This window comes from Mus pahari, chromosome 6 (genome assembly GCF_900095145.1).
Source record: "Mus pahari chromosome 6, PAHARI_EIJ_v1.1, whole genome shotgun sequence".
In the NCBI taxonomy this organism is placed as follows: domain Eukaryota; kingdom Metazoa; phylum Chordata; class Mammalia; order Rodentia; family Muridae; genus Mus; species Mus pahari.
Genome location: NC_034595.1, coordinates 47,120,776 through 47,142,811, shown reverse-complemented (window position 1 = coordinate 47,142,811; position 22,036 = coordinate 47,120,776). Strand labels below are relative to the sequence as shown.

General features: G+C 41.7%; 1 protein-coding gene across 9 annotated transcripts in view; it reads right to left on the bottom strand.

Moving 5' to 3' along the window:
• Positions 1–22,036, bottom strand: part of Fggy (FGGY carbohydrate kinase domain containing) — a 379,357-nt gene that overhangs the window by 173,084 nt on the left and 184,237 nt on the right. For all 9 annotated transcript variants that reach the window (XM_021199715.1, XM_021199716.1, XM_029540042.1 and 6 more), the window contains one exon: positions 20,391–20,519. In XM_021199715.1, the coding sequence (XP_021055374.1) occupies positions 20,391–20,519 (129 nt within the window). The remainder of the gene's footprint in view (positions 1–20,390; positions 20,520–22,036) is intronic.

The window sequence follows — 22,036 nt, the reverse complement described above, 5'->3', positions numbered from 1 at the left end:
CAACATGGTTTGCCGTCAGTATTTCTGAGCACCTCTAGCCTTAGACCTGAGGACAAGACCTATCATCTTCTCAGGTCTAGTACTACAGAAAAAAAACCTGTTTCCTTGCTGTAGCCCTCACTACTACCACTGTCATCCTCATCTGCACTGCCACCACCACATAGCCAGCGACACTACCATCACTTCCACTACAGCTGGCACTTGTGTGTGCTATTTCCCTGTGTCAGCTACAGGTTCAAGGGCTTTATGGACATGAAGTTATCCAATCCTCACTACTGCTGTTAGGGTGCTTCATCTCGGAGATGAAAGCGTACCCAGTGGGTAAAGCAATTAACAGTGATGGCAAAGAGAGAATGTGAAGGCACAGGGTCCGAGGTCAGCAGCCCGGCTCCAGGGATCATCCTATGCAACTCTCAGGGACGGTGGTGGTGGAACGGTGTCTGTCTATTTTGTGCACGGCTTCTGGGTTCATATTTTTCTTGGATACATGTTGCATATCCATATTCTGCTTCACTCATCTTTGGCTGTTTCCCCTTCTGGACTTGGTGTTTCTGTCAGATGAGTATGACTTTCTGCTCCCACCTTGCAAGACTGATAATCGTGATTTATAAACAAAGGGAGATATTAGGTTCAGAATCCCCCCTTTTCTTTCTTTCTTTCTTTCTTTCTTTCTTTCTTTCTTTCTTTCTTTCTTTTTCTTTCTTTCTTCCTTCCTTCCTTCCTTCCTTCCCTTTCCTTTCCTTTCCTTTTCCTTTCTTTTCTTTTTTTTTTTTTTGNTTTTTCGAGACAGGGTTTCTCTGTGTAGCCCTGGCTGTCCTGGAACTCACTCTGTAGACCAGGCTGGCCTCAAATTCAGAAATCCGCCTGCCTCCCAAATACAGGGATTAAAGGTGTGCGGCACCACTGCCCAGCTTTTGTAAGTGAAGAAAATGTTAAATGATTTTTAAAAGATCACATTCAACCACCTTAAAGACCACCAACGCAAACCTAGACTGTGACTAGGTTAGACTGTGACTAGGTTAGACTGTGACTAGGTTAGACTGTGACTAGGTTAGTCCTGTTTCTTTGTTCTTTGGAGGAAGATACTTCAGATGTCCATCATGTGAGAGGGGGAGGAGGAGGCAGATGTGGAACTTGCTACAGGGCTCCTAACAACACTGGTCCTATAGTAGGTAGGACAGCAGGACACTGCTGTCAAGGGGACTCATCCCTTAAGGCTCGCCTGGGCATCTCCTCATCCATACCCTACCCTCTTCCTAACATGTATGTTAGCTTCTAGTGCCCACTGTGGCAGGTCAGTACATATAATCTCTTAATTTGAAAATCATTTTATTTTTTTATATGCATGGGTGTTACAACTGCAGATAAATTTATGCATTGATTGCACGTCTTCTAACTGCAGAGGCCAGAAGTTGGGGTCAGACTCCCTGGACTGGAATTACTGATGGTTGTGAGCTGCCATGTGGTGGTGCAGAAGGAACCCAAGGCCCGAGGAAGAGTGTGTAGTGCTCTAAATCAATGATCAATCTCCAGCACTCTCAGTATCTTTTAAACCATTTCCAGTTAGCATGTTTAACTGATCCACAGAAACTGTTTACATACAAGTCCTATGTTACAGGAACTGACATTTGAATCTTGCATTTTGATCCTTTTAACTCATAATTGTGATTTATAAACAAAGGGAGATTTTAATACAGATGTTAAAATTATGAAAGTTCATAATTTTAATATAGCCTATTTGGGGGTCTTATTAAGGAGTATCTGCTGATCTCAGGGTCATAAAGATCATCTTCCATTACTTAATTCCTTTTATTTCACACATCATTTTTAGGTATGTAATCCATGTGGAATTTATTTTCATGTTACACATGGATAAGGTGACAAAATTAATTTTTCTATGTTGATACCCAATCATCACTATTTGAATTAAAATGCCACCCCCTAGTCATAGCGCTATAGGGTCAGCCCTGTAATATAGGAACTGCTCATGTGTAGGTGTTTGGTTCTAGACTCCTAGGCACCCTATTCTCAGCTGTTCTGTGGAAATTGTGATGCTTGCCAGTTTCATGTTTATTTTTAAGGCTGTTTTACCATGATCTCTTTCCATGTAAGACTTCGAATCACTTCCAAATCTCCAGCTCTTTACACACAAATTTGCTACAATCTCAATTGGTCCACACTGAATCTATAGAACACTTGAACATTTACCATTGAATCTTCCAATACCTAATTAAGACATATTTACAGTCACTAATGCTTTGGAGCCCCTTTCATCCATGCCTTTCTCATTGTCACCTCCAGGTATTTGATCTTACTGTGACTCATGCTGTTGAAGGTGCATCATTTTCTAAGCAGCTGTTTCTGATCCTAGATATAAAACTGAGTTTTAGGTTCTTTTGCAGTAGTAACCCTGTTAAGTTACTATCTTGTTAAATGTTAATTTATTTGTAGACTCCTTTGATTTTCTAAATGCATATAATTATTGTAGATGAAGTCAGCTTTCCTTCTAAAATTCATATTTTTAATTATATTCTTAACTTGTTGCATTGGCTAGGATTTCATCATGATATATAGTAGAAATATTATAATGTTTTCAGAATGCAGACACCTTAAGATATTTCTCTGTAAATATCCTTAATCAGAATAAAGAATTTCTGTTTTTACTTAGACAAGACATTTTCATGTCCTGAGTATGTACTGAGCTTTATCAAAAACTTCTTTTAAACAACTATTAATGTATTGATTTTTCTTTTAATAAGAAATTACATTGATTGATATTTTGAAGGTGCAACAACTCTAAGCAAATTGAGAAGACTGTTGGTTATTATCTCTTAAATATACCTCCCACTTTATTTCTAGCCTCTCACTCGGCATCCATCTAAATTGCTTAGAGTGTCTTGCTTCTCTTCTTCCCTCATATTTCTCTGTGTATTTCATGTGTTATACATCCTTCTGAACATTACGTTGCAATGTGGATAACCTTTGCTCTGATCTGTTATCTTTCACTCATTGTTTTTTGATGCTACATTGCGTATTGTTTTTTATATTCTATTTATTCTCTTAGAATTTTGAAATTTTTAATTAAAAAACCAGTTATACCATTTCACCTTATCTTTCTCCAGTCAATCCATTTCATAACTCCTCCCCATGTCTTCCTCTTCACCACTGTTAAATACATAGCCTCTTTTATTACTTTAATGTATAATATGTATGCAGAGATACATAAATACAAACTCTCTATTTAATGTTGCTAGCATACATGTATTTCAGGGCTGAAAACTTAATGGTATTAGATAACCAATCAGGAGGCCTATTCCCTAGCAAGATTTCCTCTCCCAGTAGTCATGAGATGCCCACCCCAAGTCTCCTTAATCTCCACAATTTGCATATTCACTTTCAAAATTCCCACTTCTTCACATAGCCCCCAGTCTTCTGCTAAACCCTCCACATCATTCTTAAGTTGACAAAACACATTTACTAGAGATATTTCAATGTCTAGTTTACCATGCCTCCTACTAACAATATCTGCATAGTTCTTTCTAAGTCTGAATTTTGAAAATCCTCATATGTTATAGTATTATGTTATTTTCATTGAATGTCTATAACGCATATGTAACCTTTCGCAATAAGTTTGAGTCTTTGTCTTTCTAAATGACCTCTAGGAAGGATGGGATTTTGTTTATTGAAGTTAGCCAAAGTGGGGACAGATTAAATATAATCTGCAATTGAGTCCATTCTGAGTTGGAGTTTAGCCCTTAAAATCATTGCTGGCTAGTTTACCTTTAACCTGGGTCCCAACTAAAAGCAAAGAGTTTCTAATATTTTTCTTTGTTCTCGAGCCATACATTCAAATTTTCATCTTCCAATCAGAGCCTCCCCAGATGAGTGTTTAGTTTTTTTAAACCTGTGAACTAACCACCAAATGATGAATGCAGAGGTCTAGAAATGTCGAACTCAGCTCTAGGCTCTTTTCTGGTCTTTGTTGTTCAAGTCCTTTAATAAGCAGCTCTTCAAGCCTTTTAACTCTCTCTCTCTCTCTCTCTCTCTCTCTCTCTCTCTCTCTCTCTCTCTCTCTGTGTGTGTGTGTGTGTGTGTGTGTGTGTGTGAAGCATTATCTCTCTGTGTGTATGTTAAATTTTACACAACTTTTTTGATTAATAGGTATTGGAGGACAGCCTAATCATAATCAGAAACAAAGATGCTCAATAAATTCACCAATGGATATAAAAAAAGTACTTTGTATTTACGATCACCCCTATTCCAATAACAGTATTTTAAGAGCAGGAAAATTTTTTTGCATATGTTTGTATGCTAAAAATGTACAAAAATATGTTTGTATATATGAATGAAAGAAAGCATAATCCATGATCTTCACCTTCTGACCTATGCAAAGCAGGACTTAACAAAGCATCCTGTGGGGTCACCTTACTGGTAACAATAAGCCTGAGATTTAAATTTAAATCTGGATGACCCTATAAGCCTCTGATTCTTTCTGTCAAAGACAATCATTTGATTGTTCCTGCTACAGAGAAGAATATCTATATCTTTTCATGACCCTGATGATGGTCATAACTCATCTTCAGCATCTTTTATAACTTTCCACGCCTTCCTCCTCTCTACCTCTGTGATGCTGCATCAGTTTCAGCCTTCAATACTCCCTACTCAGCTCTCCTCTGACATGCTGACCTCCTTGCCTTCCAATTCTTTGTTTAAGAGCTCTTTTTTTTGTTTTTTGCTTTTTGTTTGTTTGTTTGTTTTTCGAGACAGGGTTTCTCTGTATAGCCCTGGCAGTCCTGGAACTCACTCTGTAGACCAGGCTGGCCTTGAACTCAGAAATCTGCCTACCTCTGCCTCCCAAGTGCTGGGATTAAAGGCGTGCGCCACCACACCCGGCTGTTTAAGAGCTCTTACCTCAAGAATAAAAATACCAAAATTTTGAAAATTACATGCAAACACCTCAAATATTTTCCTCACCTGTGTATCCCCCTGGCCCCACATCAACACTCACACTTAACAGCACAGCTGTTGTGAAATACTCAGTGGGTCTGTGCTTTGGGGTAGCAGGGCAGGTTGGCACACGCCCACCCATCCCCACTCCCTATCCTGCTCCTTACCTCCCAACAAAACCACCTCATCTTATTATCACTCTTCATCACCTTTAGGTGCAAGTACAACACCAATTTTGTCAAGGGAAGTGGAGTCTGGCTGTCCTGATCAGGCAAGATGAAGTTAGACCCCTATAACACTCCCCACATACTTTTAGTTGACAATGCTCACAGCAATCCCTCCTGTCCTTGAGGTAAAGGAAATAGATGCATGTATACTCACATCTATGGCCAGCACACTGCTTTCTATTTACAGAGGACTAGTGCCTAGTTACAGTATGCCTCACTGAAAAACAGCATGATTTACATAAACTGCTAAGCCCAAGAATGGCCCATAGATGTTCCTGTAATGTGTAAATTCTTCAGTAGGAATTTTCTCAGGTTCTGAAAGTCACTTTCATTTGCTGATTTAACTTCAGGATTCAGAGCTCAACTTTAAGGGGATTCACTCTCTGGGTGAGTGACAACAGATAGGAATGAAACCAGGGCTTGGAGTCACCATGACAACTTGTCATTACCTTCTGTAAAGCATAACAGAAAATCCATTTCAGATGAAAAGGGAAGATAATTTTACATATTTAGTCTAGTAACAGTCAAACTGAAGGAGCCAGAAGAGTAAAAAGAACATCCAAATCTTAAATAATTCTTACTCAACCCATAGATCTGTGGTAAGTAGATGTCAAAATCCCTGTCTTCTTTTCAGGACAGATTACAACAGCTTATGTCAAGAAACCCCCTTTTGGGTTTGATGTGTGTGTGTGTGTGTGTGTGTGTGTGTGTGTGTGTGTGTAGCATATGAAGCATTTTCTGAGTGTGGGTGATATATGTACATGTGTGTATTTATGTGACATCTTCATATTTGAAGCATTCTCTGAGTATGGAAACTCAAAACTCTAACCCCACCCCTGAGAGGATTAAGGCAGAATTGTAATCTAGACTACAGGCTGAGTTCCAGGATAACATGGAGTTAGAGCCTGTCTCCAAGCAAACAAACAAACAAACCAAACCAAACCAAACATAAATATATAGGAAGCCAAATTACATAAGAGACTCTTAACAACACCCTCGACTTGCCAAGATTGTGAGGAGAGGAGAGAGGGAAAAGCCAACCTTTCTACATGGTCCTCAGTGCTCACAATCTGTCTTCTTTGATCTTTGTAGTTTATAGGACAGAATCTCTTGCACAGGGCTAAGGGCAGTGCCAAACCCACTTCTACATCTGTTCTCTTATTATTCTCTTTGACCAGAATCCTCTGCCTTCTACTGCTTTTTGTGGAAAAAACACCCTTTGGCCTGCATTCCGTTCAGAGAATGCTGACTCTTCCCATTTCCCAGAGGGAGCATGGTGACTGATAATGAGGGAGTTCTCATTGGAATGGTGGCCTTTGAGCAAGCTGGGAATAGATTATACCTAGGCCTCTTCAGCACATTCTGTTAGACCAGCAATCATCAACAAGCATATTTTTGTCATTTTATTCTATGTGTCTAAATGTTTTGAATTTTTGTGCTTGCCACCTTAAATGTCCCAGTATTTATCATGCTGCTGTGAAAACTTATTCATGAATGTATTTATTCATTCACTTACTGAAGTCATTACTGGGCTTAAGAGAAGACTATAAACAGATACCACTGCCCAGAAGAAGCTCACAGTGCACTGGAGGAGAACACAGGAATGCCACTGTGTATTTAGGTGTTTAAATATTATTGTCTATGTGTTATACTTACTATTGGGAATATATACAAGTGGAAAGAATTATTGGGTCATATGCATTAGTCTGGGCAATAATATTACCTTACAGGACAGCAGTAAGTATCTATGAACTCATCTGAAGAGTCATATTATTTGGGGATATTTGATGTATTTCACAGAATCGAGTTGTGTGGGTTTTTCTTTACAAGTTTCAGCTGTGAGAGCCCTGTTTATAGAAGGTGTGGGGATTTTTTACTCATATTAACAATAGTGGTAGGAGATGGCCCTGCAGGGCTTCATGGGGGTGGGGAGTCACAGACTGACACACTTTTAACTTCCTAAGCTAAATACAGCACAGGAACCTGTAACAAAATGGATCATCATTATAACACATCCTCTTAAGACAAGAGAAGAGAGACTTTGATTAAAGATTAAAAGACAAAAACAAAACAAATCAGAAAACCCTCAACAATTATTTAGGCTTATGTATATATTTTAAAATATCAAATACTGATAAGTTGTTTAACATGGGCTTGTTTGAAGCTGACTACTTTGTAGTGCCTCAGCAAGGCCTGCCATGGCCCCTGGGCTTGCTGTCACTGACAGGGTGCCAAGATCACATAAGTGCAAAAGACAGAAGACCTCTTCATTCTCCACTTCTGAAGCACAGCTATCCGAATGCAATCTTCCTGTCACCTGGTATAATTATTGTCCCTTCGGGATATACGCACTTCTATGGAGATAACTGCAGCTGGCTCCACCTCTCTAGCTGCCTTTTAAGGTACCTGGGTGAAGACTGTTAGGTTCATATGGGGGTTGACACTGGAAGATAACAAGGCCCCAGTTCAACCATTGTTCACAAGCTGTTCTGGAGTGCAAGGCAAGCCACTGACCTGTACTGTAAACTACTTGGATGTTATATTAATTATGTTTCTCTCTCTGACCAAATTACTGGCACCGGCAACCTAAAAGAAGATAGATTTATTTTGGCTCATTGTTTTATGGTGTTTAATCTGTCATTGTAGGGAGCCCATGGTAGGGCAGCTCAGTTCTCTTTGAGGTGGGCCAGGAAATAGAGAGTAAGACAGGAAGCAGGCAAGAATAATATGCCCCTGATGAACTAACCAAGGAGCCTAGTAGGCCCCATCTCAGGAAAATTCCAGACCTCCTTAAATACCACCACCCTCCAGTGACTAAGCTTTTAAAATCTGAACCAGTGGGAGACATTATATATTCAAATGTAACAGGTGACCAGACATGTACTCAAGTGTGGAAAACATTATAATGAATAAATAAAGCTAGAAATCAGATAAACTCCTGTGAGTCGATCTGGTCCTGAGTAAAAATATTCTCTCTCCTTTTCTTACCCATATTGTGAATTCATTTACTGTGACTAATTGGGAGTTATCTAAATAACTGATTCTCCTGCTGTCCCTTCAGGCATTTTCCAGTCTCTGTCTCCAGTAAATAGTAATTTCTAAGTAAAGCAGAGGGCGGAGGAAGTCATGGTGGTGGTGGGGAGTAATTTGTCACTGTCACCCACAAAATAAAGATGAGAACATTAAGTATGAGTCCAGGCACCAGCACACACAACTGCAACCATGAACCATCTCTACATTTCTGTTTGGATTTCAAGAACAGTAGGAGAAAGTAGGGAGAGGAACTAAAGGGGAAAGAAAAAGGGACAGAGAAAGTTCTTTCCCCAAGAGACAGCGTGTGGGATCAGGCGTGGCAATGCAGGTGGTAAGGGTCAGCACTGCCCACTCTCAGGTGAGGCATCTAGAAACAGGACTGTTGAGTGCTTGAGGTGAGAGACATGGACACTGAGCATCCTGGCAAGGCACCATCCTGCAGACTGGTTGGGGATGCTGCAAGTCTCAGGCACTAAGCATTGGCTGGGATGGTCATTTCTACATTCAGAGCCTGTCAGATCTGCTACTCCGCATCAGTGCATTTTGCTCTGAGGTTAAATGAGATGGTAACCTTTTGACTGCTTTAACCACTGCCTTCAGTCTCATTGCTGATGCTAGAATGTATAGTTGCACCTCCACAGACACACACACACTTCATGCAGAACATTCCACATATCACAATCAACACTGCAGGGACTACTGAAACAGCTGATTCGGGTTTGTTTTAACATCCAACCTCTTTGGTTTAGAATTCCAGGTTTTGCACATGCAGACTGACATTTCCACAGACTGGCATGGCTAATCCTGCTGACACTCCCGCCCCAGTGTGTTAGGAGAGGGGTCGGTACAGTCACCCCAGGAAGTAGTCTTCTTAACCCCACGGATAGAAGGAGAATCAGGGGCACAGAGCAGCTACACTCAGTGAAGTGATATGACCCCAGGCCTTGGCTGCATAGCTCAGCCCATGCTATCGTCCAGGCTGCCTCATTCTGCTTGTCTCTCAAGCACAATGGAAGCTTGCCATGTTGACACACACCTTATCTACAGCAGGCCTTTTAATATTTCCAGACCCGTGCTAGCACATGCTGCTCCTGCTTCGTGACATGCAGATCCCACTTTCATCCTAGGAGACATTTTGCTTAATTTATTACAGCCAAGCCAGTGAATTCACCCCCGAGTTCATCACTTCCAGAGCAACAGTGTATGACCTATTCCCACTTTGCTTTGCATGCACCTCTGCCCTCTACATTGGCCGCATGTGCACATAATCTTTAAACATCGCCACATGGTAGCTACTGTACTGCTCCATTTCACGGGTGGCAAAAATAAGGCATGAAATGTTAAATGATTTCCTAGGAGCCCAACACCTGCCTGTAGACTCAGGGCTTTGGTAGTTGTGAGTCCTTTACTACTCTGCTGTGTTCCCTCTAAACTTTTAATCCCCACTGGCTTCAGAGCCAGAGTCTTCTATCAGACTCACAGTAGCACATACAGATCAGCACTATGGGAAGTTAAGTGCCGGTGGGTGATAGAACTGGTGTCTAGAGAGGTTTCTCTCTATTCTAACAATCTTCCTTAGCTTCTTACAAGGCACTGAAGCAGAATGGGGAATTTCAAAAGCTCTTTCTCTTTACTCAGACAGTGTATGCCTACACTGGCCTATCTGAAGGAGTAGTTAAGAGAAAATTGAAAGCATGAGAACGAAGCAGGCCCACTGGGAAAGTCTGAGGAAGCGGCCAACAGTCACATGCAGGCTGCTGCGGGGCAGTAGGTGAAGATGTGCATTTGCCACCATCAGTGGCTGCTCTGTCTCAAAAGTAAACAGGAGTGCACTGGCAGCAGCACGGAGCAAATGCGTTAAGCTTCGGGGCCATGAGAAACAGCCCACAGCACAAGGCAGTCCTCGAGGCCAGGCCTCAAACACAGTGGGATCCCCTAATGGGTGGGTGTCAGAGCTGGGTTGGGCAATTATGTGTTCCTTTTGGTTGCTTTGCTAAGCTCAGCAGTGGAAAACACCCTCTCATCTTTCCAGCCATCTACCCATAAGTGAGAAGCTAACTTGCTGCAAACCCAGGCTCCACTCTCACGGGGTCAAGGTAGTCCACTGAGTTACAGGGCACAGCTTGATCCCTGTTTGATGCACACAGTGTGGTGAGGAAGACATGGGGACATGGCCGGGCACACAGATAGTGCTTGTCTGAATGCAAATCCTCCCGGTTCTCTAACTTTGGTTAATCCGTTTGCCTCCTGGAGTATTAGTTTTCTCAGCCACTAAAAGGAAACAATTCTTCCTTGTTCCCAGTGTTTGAAGATGGCAAGATACTATACAAATAAAACTAGTACTAGTATAAAAATGAAACTAGTATAAAAATAAAAAATTAATACTATTAACTAATGGTAGTCATGAACATAAAACATAAAAATATACAAATAGTAGTAACTAAAAACAGAATTAATACTACTCCCTCTTCTCTACTTCTAGATTTGTCTAACAAACATCCAATGATAAACTCTGGACTCGTAGGCTACTCAGAATGCCTCTATCAAACTCATCTCCTTGCTTCAGGTCTCAACATTCTCTTTCATAAATGGATGTGGAAATGCACTGGCTCCAAAGAAAGTTAACTAGGAGTACTGCCCTGTTCAAGACACAGTGTGGGCTGGTGTACATACAGGCTAAGGTAAGCTAAGACATGGACATAGCAAGACACACATGTATTCATAAGCTCTACATAAGGAGGCGAAACTCACAGGAGCCAGGGTTGGGCTGAGCATGGGACCTAACTGTATCGTGTATTAAAACATTACAATGAGCAAGTTAATAAAGCTCAGGTTCTTCGGGCATGGAATGTAGAAAACAATGACGCTCACAGAACAGTTCCAAGCTAATAATAGTGGCTGTTAAAGGCCCCAGCCAAGTGTTTGGCACAGAGTATGCGTTCAATAAGGTGTTGGTGAAATCAAAACAAGTAGGTTGAGCTCTTCAGAGGAATCTGGTCACTACGTATTTTGATTGTTGATAGCTTTGCAGGGGACATTTTGGAACTTTGTAGATACTAACAACAAAACAAAGAACTTATTCATGTATAGCTTAGAAGAACTCATTTACCAATTTAATGGCCAGCTGTGATGTGGACTCCAGCCATTACATGGAATCTAAGGTAAGGAATGGAATAACATACCAAGACTCCTTCTGTTTTCCTAATCTGGAGATGGTGTTACATAATGAAGCAGGGCCCTGGCTGCCCCACCAAGCCGAACAAGAACACATAGATTTTTCAGTTCAGCTCTGACAGTAATTTTCTAGTATAGCCATGGGTGATACATTGTTTTTGTGAGTCTTGGTTTTTCTCATCTGAAAATCAAATAATTTGGTATAGGAACTCTTTGGGTAGCCTTTTTCTTCCCAAACTGTGTGATCACTCATTATCCAAACAGGAGTTTGTGAATCAAACTGCAAGCTGAAATTATGATTTCCCAGCAGGGTCACAGCTGCACACACTGAATCACATGGCCCCAGATTTAAAGAGGGGTGAGCTGGAGCCCGCTGCGGCCCTGAGGCCTGGATCGCACCCAGCTTTCTGTCTACAGGTAAGACTGGTCACCTGGCTCAAGCCAGTCCTTCATAGTTCTCCAATAAAGTCTTGGAGCCTGGGAACAGAAATTCCCAAATCTTCCACCCCCGAGTGCCCGCTGTATGCCTCTACTGTTTATGTGCCTGCCACACTCATACAGCTGCTTAAAACCACAAGTCTGAAATCATATTAACTCATTCTTCCCTCTGCTTCTGATCATACCCAGAAACTCCCTGAGCTGTGCATTCTCTATCTGCTTGGGGCCTGGCATGGCCTTTCTCCCTCAAGACTCCACATGTGGCTTTATCAGTGGTTTGGAATCCCCTCCCCTTCTACCTCTTTCTTTCTTTCTTTCTTTCTTTCTTTCTTTCTTTCTTTCTTTCTTTCTTTCTTTCTTTCTTCCTTCCTTCCTTCCTTCCTTCCTTGTTCTTTATTCACTAACCGTGATACTTTTTTTTTATCTTTAAGTATGACATTTTAGAGGTTCTTTTTTTTTTTTTTTTTTTTTGTTGCCCTTTGAAAGAGTTTTCTGCTTCCCTGCTGCTCCCGGTTCTTGCTCTGGGTCTAGACCTGGCTCATTCAATGAAACACTCAGCTCTGGTCTCATCTGCCCACCTCTCAGTTGAACATCAGTATCGCTGTGAACCCATGTCCTCAGTGCTAGGGTGTCCCTGTATTTTAGCTCCTCTGGATTCCAGGTGACATCTTGTAAACACAAAGCCAGATTCCCGTCTTCATCATGAAGATTTCAAATCTATATTTTTCAACATCCTGCTTCCTGGATTCAGCAATTCCTACTCATAAGTCCACAGAATCCTTTCATGGTTGTTATGTCAATGGATTTGTGCTGGATGACAGGCGTACAAAGGAAAGCTGAAATAGGTCGAATATATACAGAAGAAACATACCAGAGAGGGCAACTAATACTCTTGGAAGAGTGAGATTTGGAGACGTTATAGTGGCACTAACAGCCTGACTGTGTGCTGATGACTGAGTGGGGCTGTCTAGGAGGGGAGAAGGAAACCTGGGTATAAAGGAAAGAAGCAGAGAGTACGTGTGCATGGGAAGGGCAGAGAGCACGTGTGCCTGGGAAGAAGACTGGCTTTCCCTGAAGCTTCATGTCAAAATGGCAGCCGCTGCAGAAACCAGGCTGGTCCTGAACCTTCAATCTCCACTTCTGTTTCCCTGTATCGCCCAGCTTCTTTTTCTGAGGAGTTTATGTCTCAGAATATTACTTTAAAAAGTACTACATTGGTAGGAAGTAGTTTCCTGACTTCAGCCATCTCAGGAACGAGTTCCAACCTCTCTGGCAGGATCAAAACTAAGTTCATGTTCCCAGGCCCAGAACCCAACTCCTCTCCTGCTTCTTCAGATGGTTTATGTTTGCCTGTTAACCAGGAAAGGCTATAAAGAGGGAAGAGGCTGTTATCCAGTTATCAAAGACACACAAGTCTTAATTGCGCTATTTGTCTTGACTTAATTGACTCTACTTGCAGCTTGCTCATTCCTTTGTTTCTTTATTATTATACAATTGCAGTCAAACACTAGGAGGGGATCTGGCTGCAAAAACTGAATCAAGGACCCTGAAACCAGGTGACTAATCATGGACCCTGAAACCAGGTGACAAATCAAGGACCCTGAAACCAGGTGACAAATCAAGGACCCTGAAACCAGGTGACCAATCATGGACCCTGAAACCAGGTGACCAATCAAGGACCCTGAAACCAGGTGACCAATCAAGGACCCTGAAACCAGGTGACCNGGACCCTGAAACCAGGTGACCAATCAAGGACCCTGAAACCAGGTGACCAATCAAGGACCCTGAAACCAGGTGACCTGGACCAGGTAACCAGTCAGTCACCAAGGTGACTTCATTAAACCCTTGTGTTAAAATATGGTCAGTTAATGCAATAGCTCACTGCATCCCCCTTGCTTTGTGTTTCTATCTTATACAAATGTTGTAAATCTTCCTTTGAGGATGCCATTCATGTCCCTAACTGGCTACCTCCTTGAGCATTCAGAAAATAAAGCTTTTCTTTTGACGCTTTCATATCTGAAGTGAGTTTTCTAGGCTTCCACTCCAAACCCAACAACATTAGTAAAACCATTTTTTTTTGTTTGCTTACTTAGAGAAATATGCTGAATTGATAATGGGACACATTATCCTTGTGGATACTTGGAGGCAGAGCAAGGCTTCTTAGCCACAGTGCTGGTGAAATCTACAACTGGGAGAGACTGCACTGTGTGGGTTGCACTGTGGCTGGCAACATCTATGGTTTCATTTTGCTACACACCAGTGATCATTCTGCCTCCTCGGGTGATTCTGGATCCTACGAAGTGGACCATGGATACCCAAAGTCAGCCCCCATTTAAGATCGACTATCCTAGAGGAAATAATGTGAACTACAGACTCAATCTCAAGTACAAAGCTCGGAAGACACTAGTTATGTGATTTTTGGAAGTCTTGCTTTGTGCCTTACAACATGGGAACTAATCGTTACCTAATGGATTTGCTATAAAAAGGTGAAAAGTACGTGAAGCAACAGGCAGAGCCCTGGAGCCTTAGAAGATGGGTAGGAAATGGCCATGTACTGAGAACGGTGGTTCTTATTGAAGATGCCGATATTATTGATGTATTATTAGGAAAAGCATAACTAAAGTTTAAAAGTGAACGAACAAATGCATTCTACTTCCCATGACATGATAACGGCATGGCCTGCTGGGAGCCCAGTTCAAGCTATCACTTGCCCAGGGATCCTTCTGTAATTTCCTGTCTCAATTTTGAGAGCATTTCATGTTTTACCAAAGCCTTCCATGCTTAGCACAAATAACTGTAATTATAGCACTTACTTGCCTGTTCACTAGGCTGCAATTTCCCAAAACTCTTCTGCCCTGTCACATTCACCTCCCGTCTCCACCAGCTACTCACTGGAAGGCTTGTCTCAAGATCTGTTACTTAGGTAGATATTCTAGGGGGACAAATTCAAAAGTAGACCAGCCACAAAGTCATCGGCCCCCTCATTCCATATCACACAGTGATAAATCTGAGGGACGGAATCTGGCTAGACAGGCTTAATCACAAGCCTCCACTTCACCCCGTAGTTTCTGACAGAGTCAGAATACCAGCCACTGTTGGCTCGCTTGACAAATGCAGGGGGAAGCGCAGGATGTGCAGAGCTGCTTTCTGAACTTCATGTGAGATAGCAAGTCACGTCTGTTCATAACTCAACTCTGAGACTCAGGTGCTCCCATGGCCAAATAAGGGGCCAAATCTGCTCTACAAAGATGCTATGAGGCGTGACTGGGCAGAAATGTGCTTCTCCAGTCTAAAGTTTAGAAATTTAACAGACCATTGCTAATAACAATGCTTGCTATAAAAACTCCTCATCTCATACACATGTGTGCATGTTAACTATAAGTAAACACTCCGCAAATCACATTACTGAAATCTGCCGCTTCTCCACCCTCTCTCCCAGAATATAGAAAATGGTGAGATAGGTAACTGGCATGGTTTGTCACAAAAACAACTGTGATTTGTCCTAGCAAGGCAAGAACTAGAAGTACTTTCCCTGGCTAAATAAATTCCTCTGCCATGAGAAAAACAAACAAACAAACAAACAAAAAAGAGAATGCAAAATCCGTATTTTGCTTCATCCCAACTCAGAAGAGCAGTTTAAGCCAACGCAACATCTGACAGAGAATCCAATGTTGAGAATCAAAGAACTGTGTTCAACCTTGCAAAATGTGTGATTTTTTGACCAGAGCATGCCAATATGAGCGTAACCAGAAATTATGGAGATTCTGAGACATTTAGGTGTAGCTGAAGAATTGCTGGGACGTAATGCTTGTTCCTGAAGTACTGAACCAAGTGCAGCTACTACACAAGGCCAGCGGCCTCAGCTGAAGTAAGTGTCCACTGGTAAGGGAATGCCATTCTTTCATTCACCCAATCACTAACTGTGACACCAGCTACTCAGGATGAAATGACTGCGTGCTATAAGAACCTACACGTGAGTAAATAAGATGACATTGACATACAAACCAGCAAAAATAACAAGAAGAACACAGACAAAAGAGGGTGGCAAGTCTGGGAGTCAGGGAAGGCTTCCATAAGAAGATGGCAGCATCGTCAAGCTTTGATGGATAGTGAAGTCTGTCTGGTCGGCAGGACCCACTGAAAGGAGAGGGGCCTGAGAGAGAAATGAAGTTGTTATTTCCTTTCAGGACAGTTGGGGCGCTGGAGCCAAGAACAGACCTGGAACAAAGTTAATGCTATTTTTACAAGCTAGAAAAATACCAGCAGCAGGAGTCCTGGCCAGAACCACCCCCACAAAGTGCAAACAAAACTCCTCCTATCTGCTGCCTGTCTGCTGGAGAACTCACCAACCAGTCCCTTAAGAACAAAATGTTCTTTTATCTTTGATTTTTCATTCCCACAAAGTCCTTCCTCCTCTGTTTCCAGAGCTGGAAAACACATGAATTGAGTTGTGTTGCTCTTTGATCTTTATCTTCCCCTCCCAGGCTGTCTTTGGGAATGAGAGTCTATGAGATATTTCTGCTGAGAATTGACCCCTCCTCCTGGTCAGAATATGGGGTCCATAACTGGTCAGGTCAGGCAAGCATATGACATCCCATGGTTGTCAGGGCAGCTTTGTGAGAGGCTTGCATGGCATCCCATTACAAAGTTAGGCTCTTATATTGACATTTGGGGTCTCAGCACTAAATTCATCCAACCAGTACTTATGGCTGCTTCTGGGAACCTATACGACTCACACTACTGAATTCCACATTCACTTAGAGGACACGAGAAAGACAAAATCAGGGCACCTGTGGAGACAGAGCAAGTCGGATCTTTAGATTCTTCTTCTCTGCCTATCTCCAGGGAAGGAAGTGGAAGTTCTGCTGAGAGATATTTCGCATCTGAGAGGGAACTTCATAAACAAAATATGTAAAAAAAAATAAAAATTATAGGTGAATGTCTTTCATCCACAAAAGAAAGGCACTCATCCACTAAGGTGTTCCCTTTCTAATAGGTATTTTGATTCTGGGGTGAGAAAACCAAAAAGAGAGGCTTCATTATTGGGTACCTACTCTGTGGCAGACCAGTATACCATTTGCTTTAACGGTTGTATGTATGTATATACGTACGTGTGTGCGTGCGTGTATGTGTAATGTAAATATCACCAGTTTTCACAGAAAAAAAGATGAGCCATTGATAATCTTTCCCAACAAGGAGAAAACAAAAGTTTAAGAGGTAGCCCATTTGTAGGTAGAACAAGAATTTACTCTGGTCAGAAACCTGCTATCTCAAATCAATACTATAAAGCTACTTTAACACAAAGCAGGAAAGAATAATACAAATCTCTCCAGAAGGAAAGACACTTGTGTGGTTTGCTCACTGCTGATAATCTCCAGGTCCAGACCCAGAACAGACAGGTCTGCACCACTTGATTATCTGTGGTCAAGTGGGCTTCTCAGGCCTCTCAAGCCTCTGCTTTCCTCTGCAAGCCAACATGACAGGTGGATAACGAGTGGAAGTTTTGCATCGGGGCCTGTTTACCTTCCCAGATATCCAAATCCTGAGCTAGCTGCAAGGTGATGGGACAAGAGACTGGGAAAGTATCTCTAAGGATAAAACTTGGTCAGAATTATCAGTAACGAGAATCCCTTTACCCACCCTCCCCCCTGTCAGCATAGATTTGAGTTCTGTCCTTTAAGAACCCAGGACTTTACTCTTATCTTTGAACTTCACAAACTCACTTTCCATACGTACTGATTAATGAATGTAAGAGAGCTTTAGAACAAAAGACATAAGACAAAGATTCTGGAGGTAACATTTGTGTCAGTGAACTCTGCATTTAGGCAATAAATTGGGGCCCTCTAGGAGTTTCTCCTCTCATAAAGTACAGAGTGTCCTGGGCAGAAATAAGAAGGTATGTTTTGACACGTCCTTAGAGAGGCCAGGGACGCTGACAAGGAAACTGAAATGCCCACAGCTCCCCACTACAAGGCCCACTTCCCTGAAGCAAGTAGTAGTCACAGACAAGTGTTTGTCACCTGGGTGAGGCAAATGGTTGAAACTGTCACCCCAGGGACAATTGCAAAAGACAACGAAGAAAGCTTCCCTGACTGCCTCTGTGATCTACACTGTCAGGGTGACTGTGTGGCAGGAACACTCCATGTCTGTCCACACCTCCAGTTCTGTCTGTGATTATACTTAAAAGCCCAACACATGACATTCTACTCAGAAGCACTGCTCATACTGGGAAGTGCTGAAGAAAAACAACCTTGCCTGTGGTCAGAGCCACAGCACACCACCCAATTATCACATATGCAGTACTCTTGTTTATTCTGCCTCTGGACCAGAGCCTGAGAACAGGAAGATGAAGAAGGATGGAGCCCTCAAGCTGATAAGTGCCATCCAAACCACACATCAGGAAACAGATGAACCTTTACTCTGAAGTTTAATTCGACTTTACTCAACACGTTTCTTAGCCACCCATAAAATCACAATATAAGGCTCACCACTAGGAATATGAGATCAATAATATGATGTCCTTGTTCTCAAGGAGTTAACAGTCTGGTAGAAAAGAAATCAGATCAATCATAAACTTACAATGCAATGTGATCATTTCTTCAAATAAATAAATGTGATGAAAGAAGCCCAGTTACCAGAGCGTCTAAGTTTGACTGTTCCTCTGAACTCCCTGCAAAGGAGGAAGCTTGTCTCAACCCTCACATTGGAGAGCGTTCCATACCTGAAAATGACTCTGCTCCACAACACTCTTCTGAATTGGGACAGTGTTGGCTGGTGGGAGCTATAAGAGGTGTTCGGTTCAGTGGGGCTGGGTATTCATGAAGGGGGCTTCCAGTGAAAGCAGACCATTCCACTTTTATGTTCTTTTGTCTTCTCACCATGTAACACAGACAGACCTTTACTAGATGCGAATGTCCTGACCTTGTACTTCCAGGCTACAAAAAGTATAAATTTACCCTCTTGGTGTCTGTGGTCTCAGGAATTCTTGTACAGCAGTGTAAAGTAAACGGAGACTTTAACCATCCTTTCTAAGCAGACAATATATGTGCCAAGAAAGAGATACAATGGAATGAGATCTGGAAACACAATATACACAAGTCCTTAAAACCTCTTGACTCTAAGGCAGAGGTTCTCAACCTTCCTAATGCTCCACTCTTAATGGAGTTCCTCATGAGGTGGTGACCCCCAATGCGGGTCATTATTTTCATTTCTATTTTGTAACTGTAGTTTTGCTACTGTTGTGAATCAGAATGTAAATATCTGTTTTCCAATGGTCTCCAGCAGCCCTGGGAAAGGGTCGTTCAACCCCTAAAAGGGTAAAGACCCACAGACTCACTGCTCTAAAGTAAAGTGTGAATCAGCAGTTAAGATTTGGAGTCTTCCTAGGCCACCTGACTGGCTAAACTCTTGCCTCATCTCTTAAACAGCTAAAACTACAGGTACGTGTCACCACACATGCCTCAAGGTTTGTGACTATAATCCATTATAAGACTTTCATTTTGGCCTGGTATATGCATACAAATGGAAACATGGGTCCATAACACAGGATTTATTTACCTTTACCATGGGAGACACAGTCTGGTATGTTCTGACTTGCTCTGGTCTACTTTATACCATTCCATTCTGAAAATTCAATGTCTTGTATTGAGATTTGTGCTGGTATATTTGCCTTAAGAATTAAAAGCCCTAAGCATTTTAAGGGCATTTGAAACAAATGCTCTTGTACTAAAGGCTAGGGAATAATATATGACTAGAGTAAAATTGAGAGATTCTGAGAATCATAGTATCCAAAAAAATAAAAGAAAGAAGGACTCTGGAGAAGAGATGAAGAGGACACAGTCTCCACATGTAACTGTAATTCTTTGCTTCACTGTGTATTTCCTCCTAAAAATTGTGAAGAGAACTTGGTTTTGTTTTATTTTGTTTCACTTAGACAGCTTTAAGGTGCTGAGAACCGAACCCCACACCCTCTCCATGCTGGACAAAGCCTTCCCACTGAGCTCCACCACTGGCCGGATGTGCTTTACATCCCCTAACTCCAGCGTCTGCCAGAGTGTGGGAAGAGGTCAGTTGGGTTTTGGAAAAATGAATCAGCAAATGCAAGAACTGAAGACTTGAACGTTACATAGGAAATGAAATCAAGACTTCAGTCAAGTAAATGAATTCATGAAAAAAGCCAAATAATTTACTAAATAAATATATTAAGCTTAGAAATATTTTGCAGTCCCATTGGTAAAAATGAATACATGAAAGTGCTCTACCATCACACACTATAGATGGACATGAACATAAATTTTTCAAATTTCAGTAAGCCACAGAACTATTTAGGTTAATTTTATATTATGATGTATTAAGAAATTAATAATTTATAAACATATTTTGTATTTGGTTAAGTTTTCTAACTCTGTTCAAGTCCCGACATGTATGAAGGCCTTATGCATGCATCCTTCTTACATCTTGACTCGTCAGCCTTGACCTTTGCTGAGCTAACGGAGAGCAGCCTGGGTTCTTGGCAACAGTCCGTGTCAGCGAACCCAGAGAGCCGGTGCTGGGAAGGGAAGAAGAGGTTACCTAGTCCTCCCGCATGGGCATCAATGAGTGAGGCCGCCACAGCAATTCCCGAAGGAAGACCCAGCTCACTGGCCGCTTCTGGTGTGAGCCCAGTTCCAAGAGAAGCTCCAGGAGGCAACACGAAGTTTCCTGGGTAGACAGGAGAGAAAACAAAGACCCATCAGTCTGGAATACACTAAAGGGAACAGGGGGTTTTCTTAAGAAAACCTTTTTGCTCCATCCTCCATGCCTGCATTGTCTCAACTTCACAAAGACACAGAGAGAGAGAGACCATGCAGCCATGAAATGTCCTTTTGCTCACTTAGTGACCTTAGTATATGTCTTTGATGTGCATGTAAGCACAGACTCCAAAAGAAACAGAGAAGTGATTTCTGTAGTTGCTTCCTGTCATAGGATAAGGAAAGGAAATATTTTATTCCAAGAAAGAATTTCTTAAGTTTTGTGCTCCAGCTGGATGCGATGGCCCGGCTGAAACCTTGGGGGATTCCGAGGCTGACACTGACACAGAGACAGTCCTTTGGAGTTTCGCAATGCAATGACCCTGATATTTCCAGCGACCTTGAGTTCTTACAGTCAGGAAGGCTTTTAGTTAATAATTTATTGATTGTCTAGCTTTGTGTGGGCACTGTGCAACGGTAAAAGGCTGTTCTTGTTTTCCACCTAGTTAGGGAGATGAGATAAAGACACAGAAAACCATGTGAGGCAGATGAAAATCAAACGATCTCTCTTGTTGTCAGCTGTTTAACAAAGGCTGAACCCCCTTCACTCTAAAAGAAATAATGAATTTCTGTTTGTAACTAACTCTGAAAATAGGTTAGCCCAAAGGACCGATATCACTACGGTGCGCGTTAGGGCGTCTTTATTCAAAACTGATGTTTATTAATTTACATTTAAAATTGAAAACCATTGAATTTGTGTTTTGAAAAGCGAAGCATGTTTTGAATGATCTGCATGTGTAATTTTACTTTTCCAGCATTCATTTAAAAAAATGAAAAAAAAATTCCCAGTGGAAATCTACTATGTAACTTATGATATGTTTGGTGAGAAATGCAGAATATACAGCAAAGAGTCATTCTGTCAGGAACGGTGAATGCAAAGCAGCTCACTATTAATTTATTATAAGTTGGGGGGCTGTAGTTTATTAATATTGTGCATGTCTACTATGGCTAGGATCCTGGACTTTATCCTTAAGAATTGTTAGATCAGTTGTATGTTGAAATGATATTTTTATCTGTTAAGTTAAATGAGATATATCAGAATTAATTCACCTACTTTTTTTAACTCTATTGTGAGGATCAGAAGAGTTTAATTGAATTATGCTGGTCTGACCGCAGGGTACAGATGTAAGAGTAGAAATAGGCTAACCTCTGGCCTGTGCTGAATTCTCTGAGCGTAAGAACTGAGGAAGAGCTATGCTCTAGATTACAGAGAGCTTCTTAATTATATCACCATACATAGTCGGCAAATGTGACATCTGTCCTGACTTGAACCGTGTAGTCTCTGCACTGGGCTATGAACACACCATATATTTTGTCACTTTGTTTGCTAAACAACATCTATGGAGAGTATAATAGCATCTGCTCTGTCCCCATCTCACTGCCGGCTGTCAGGACACTGAATGTATGAGAAGAGTAAATTTTCTGCAG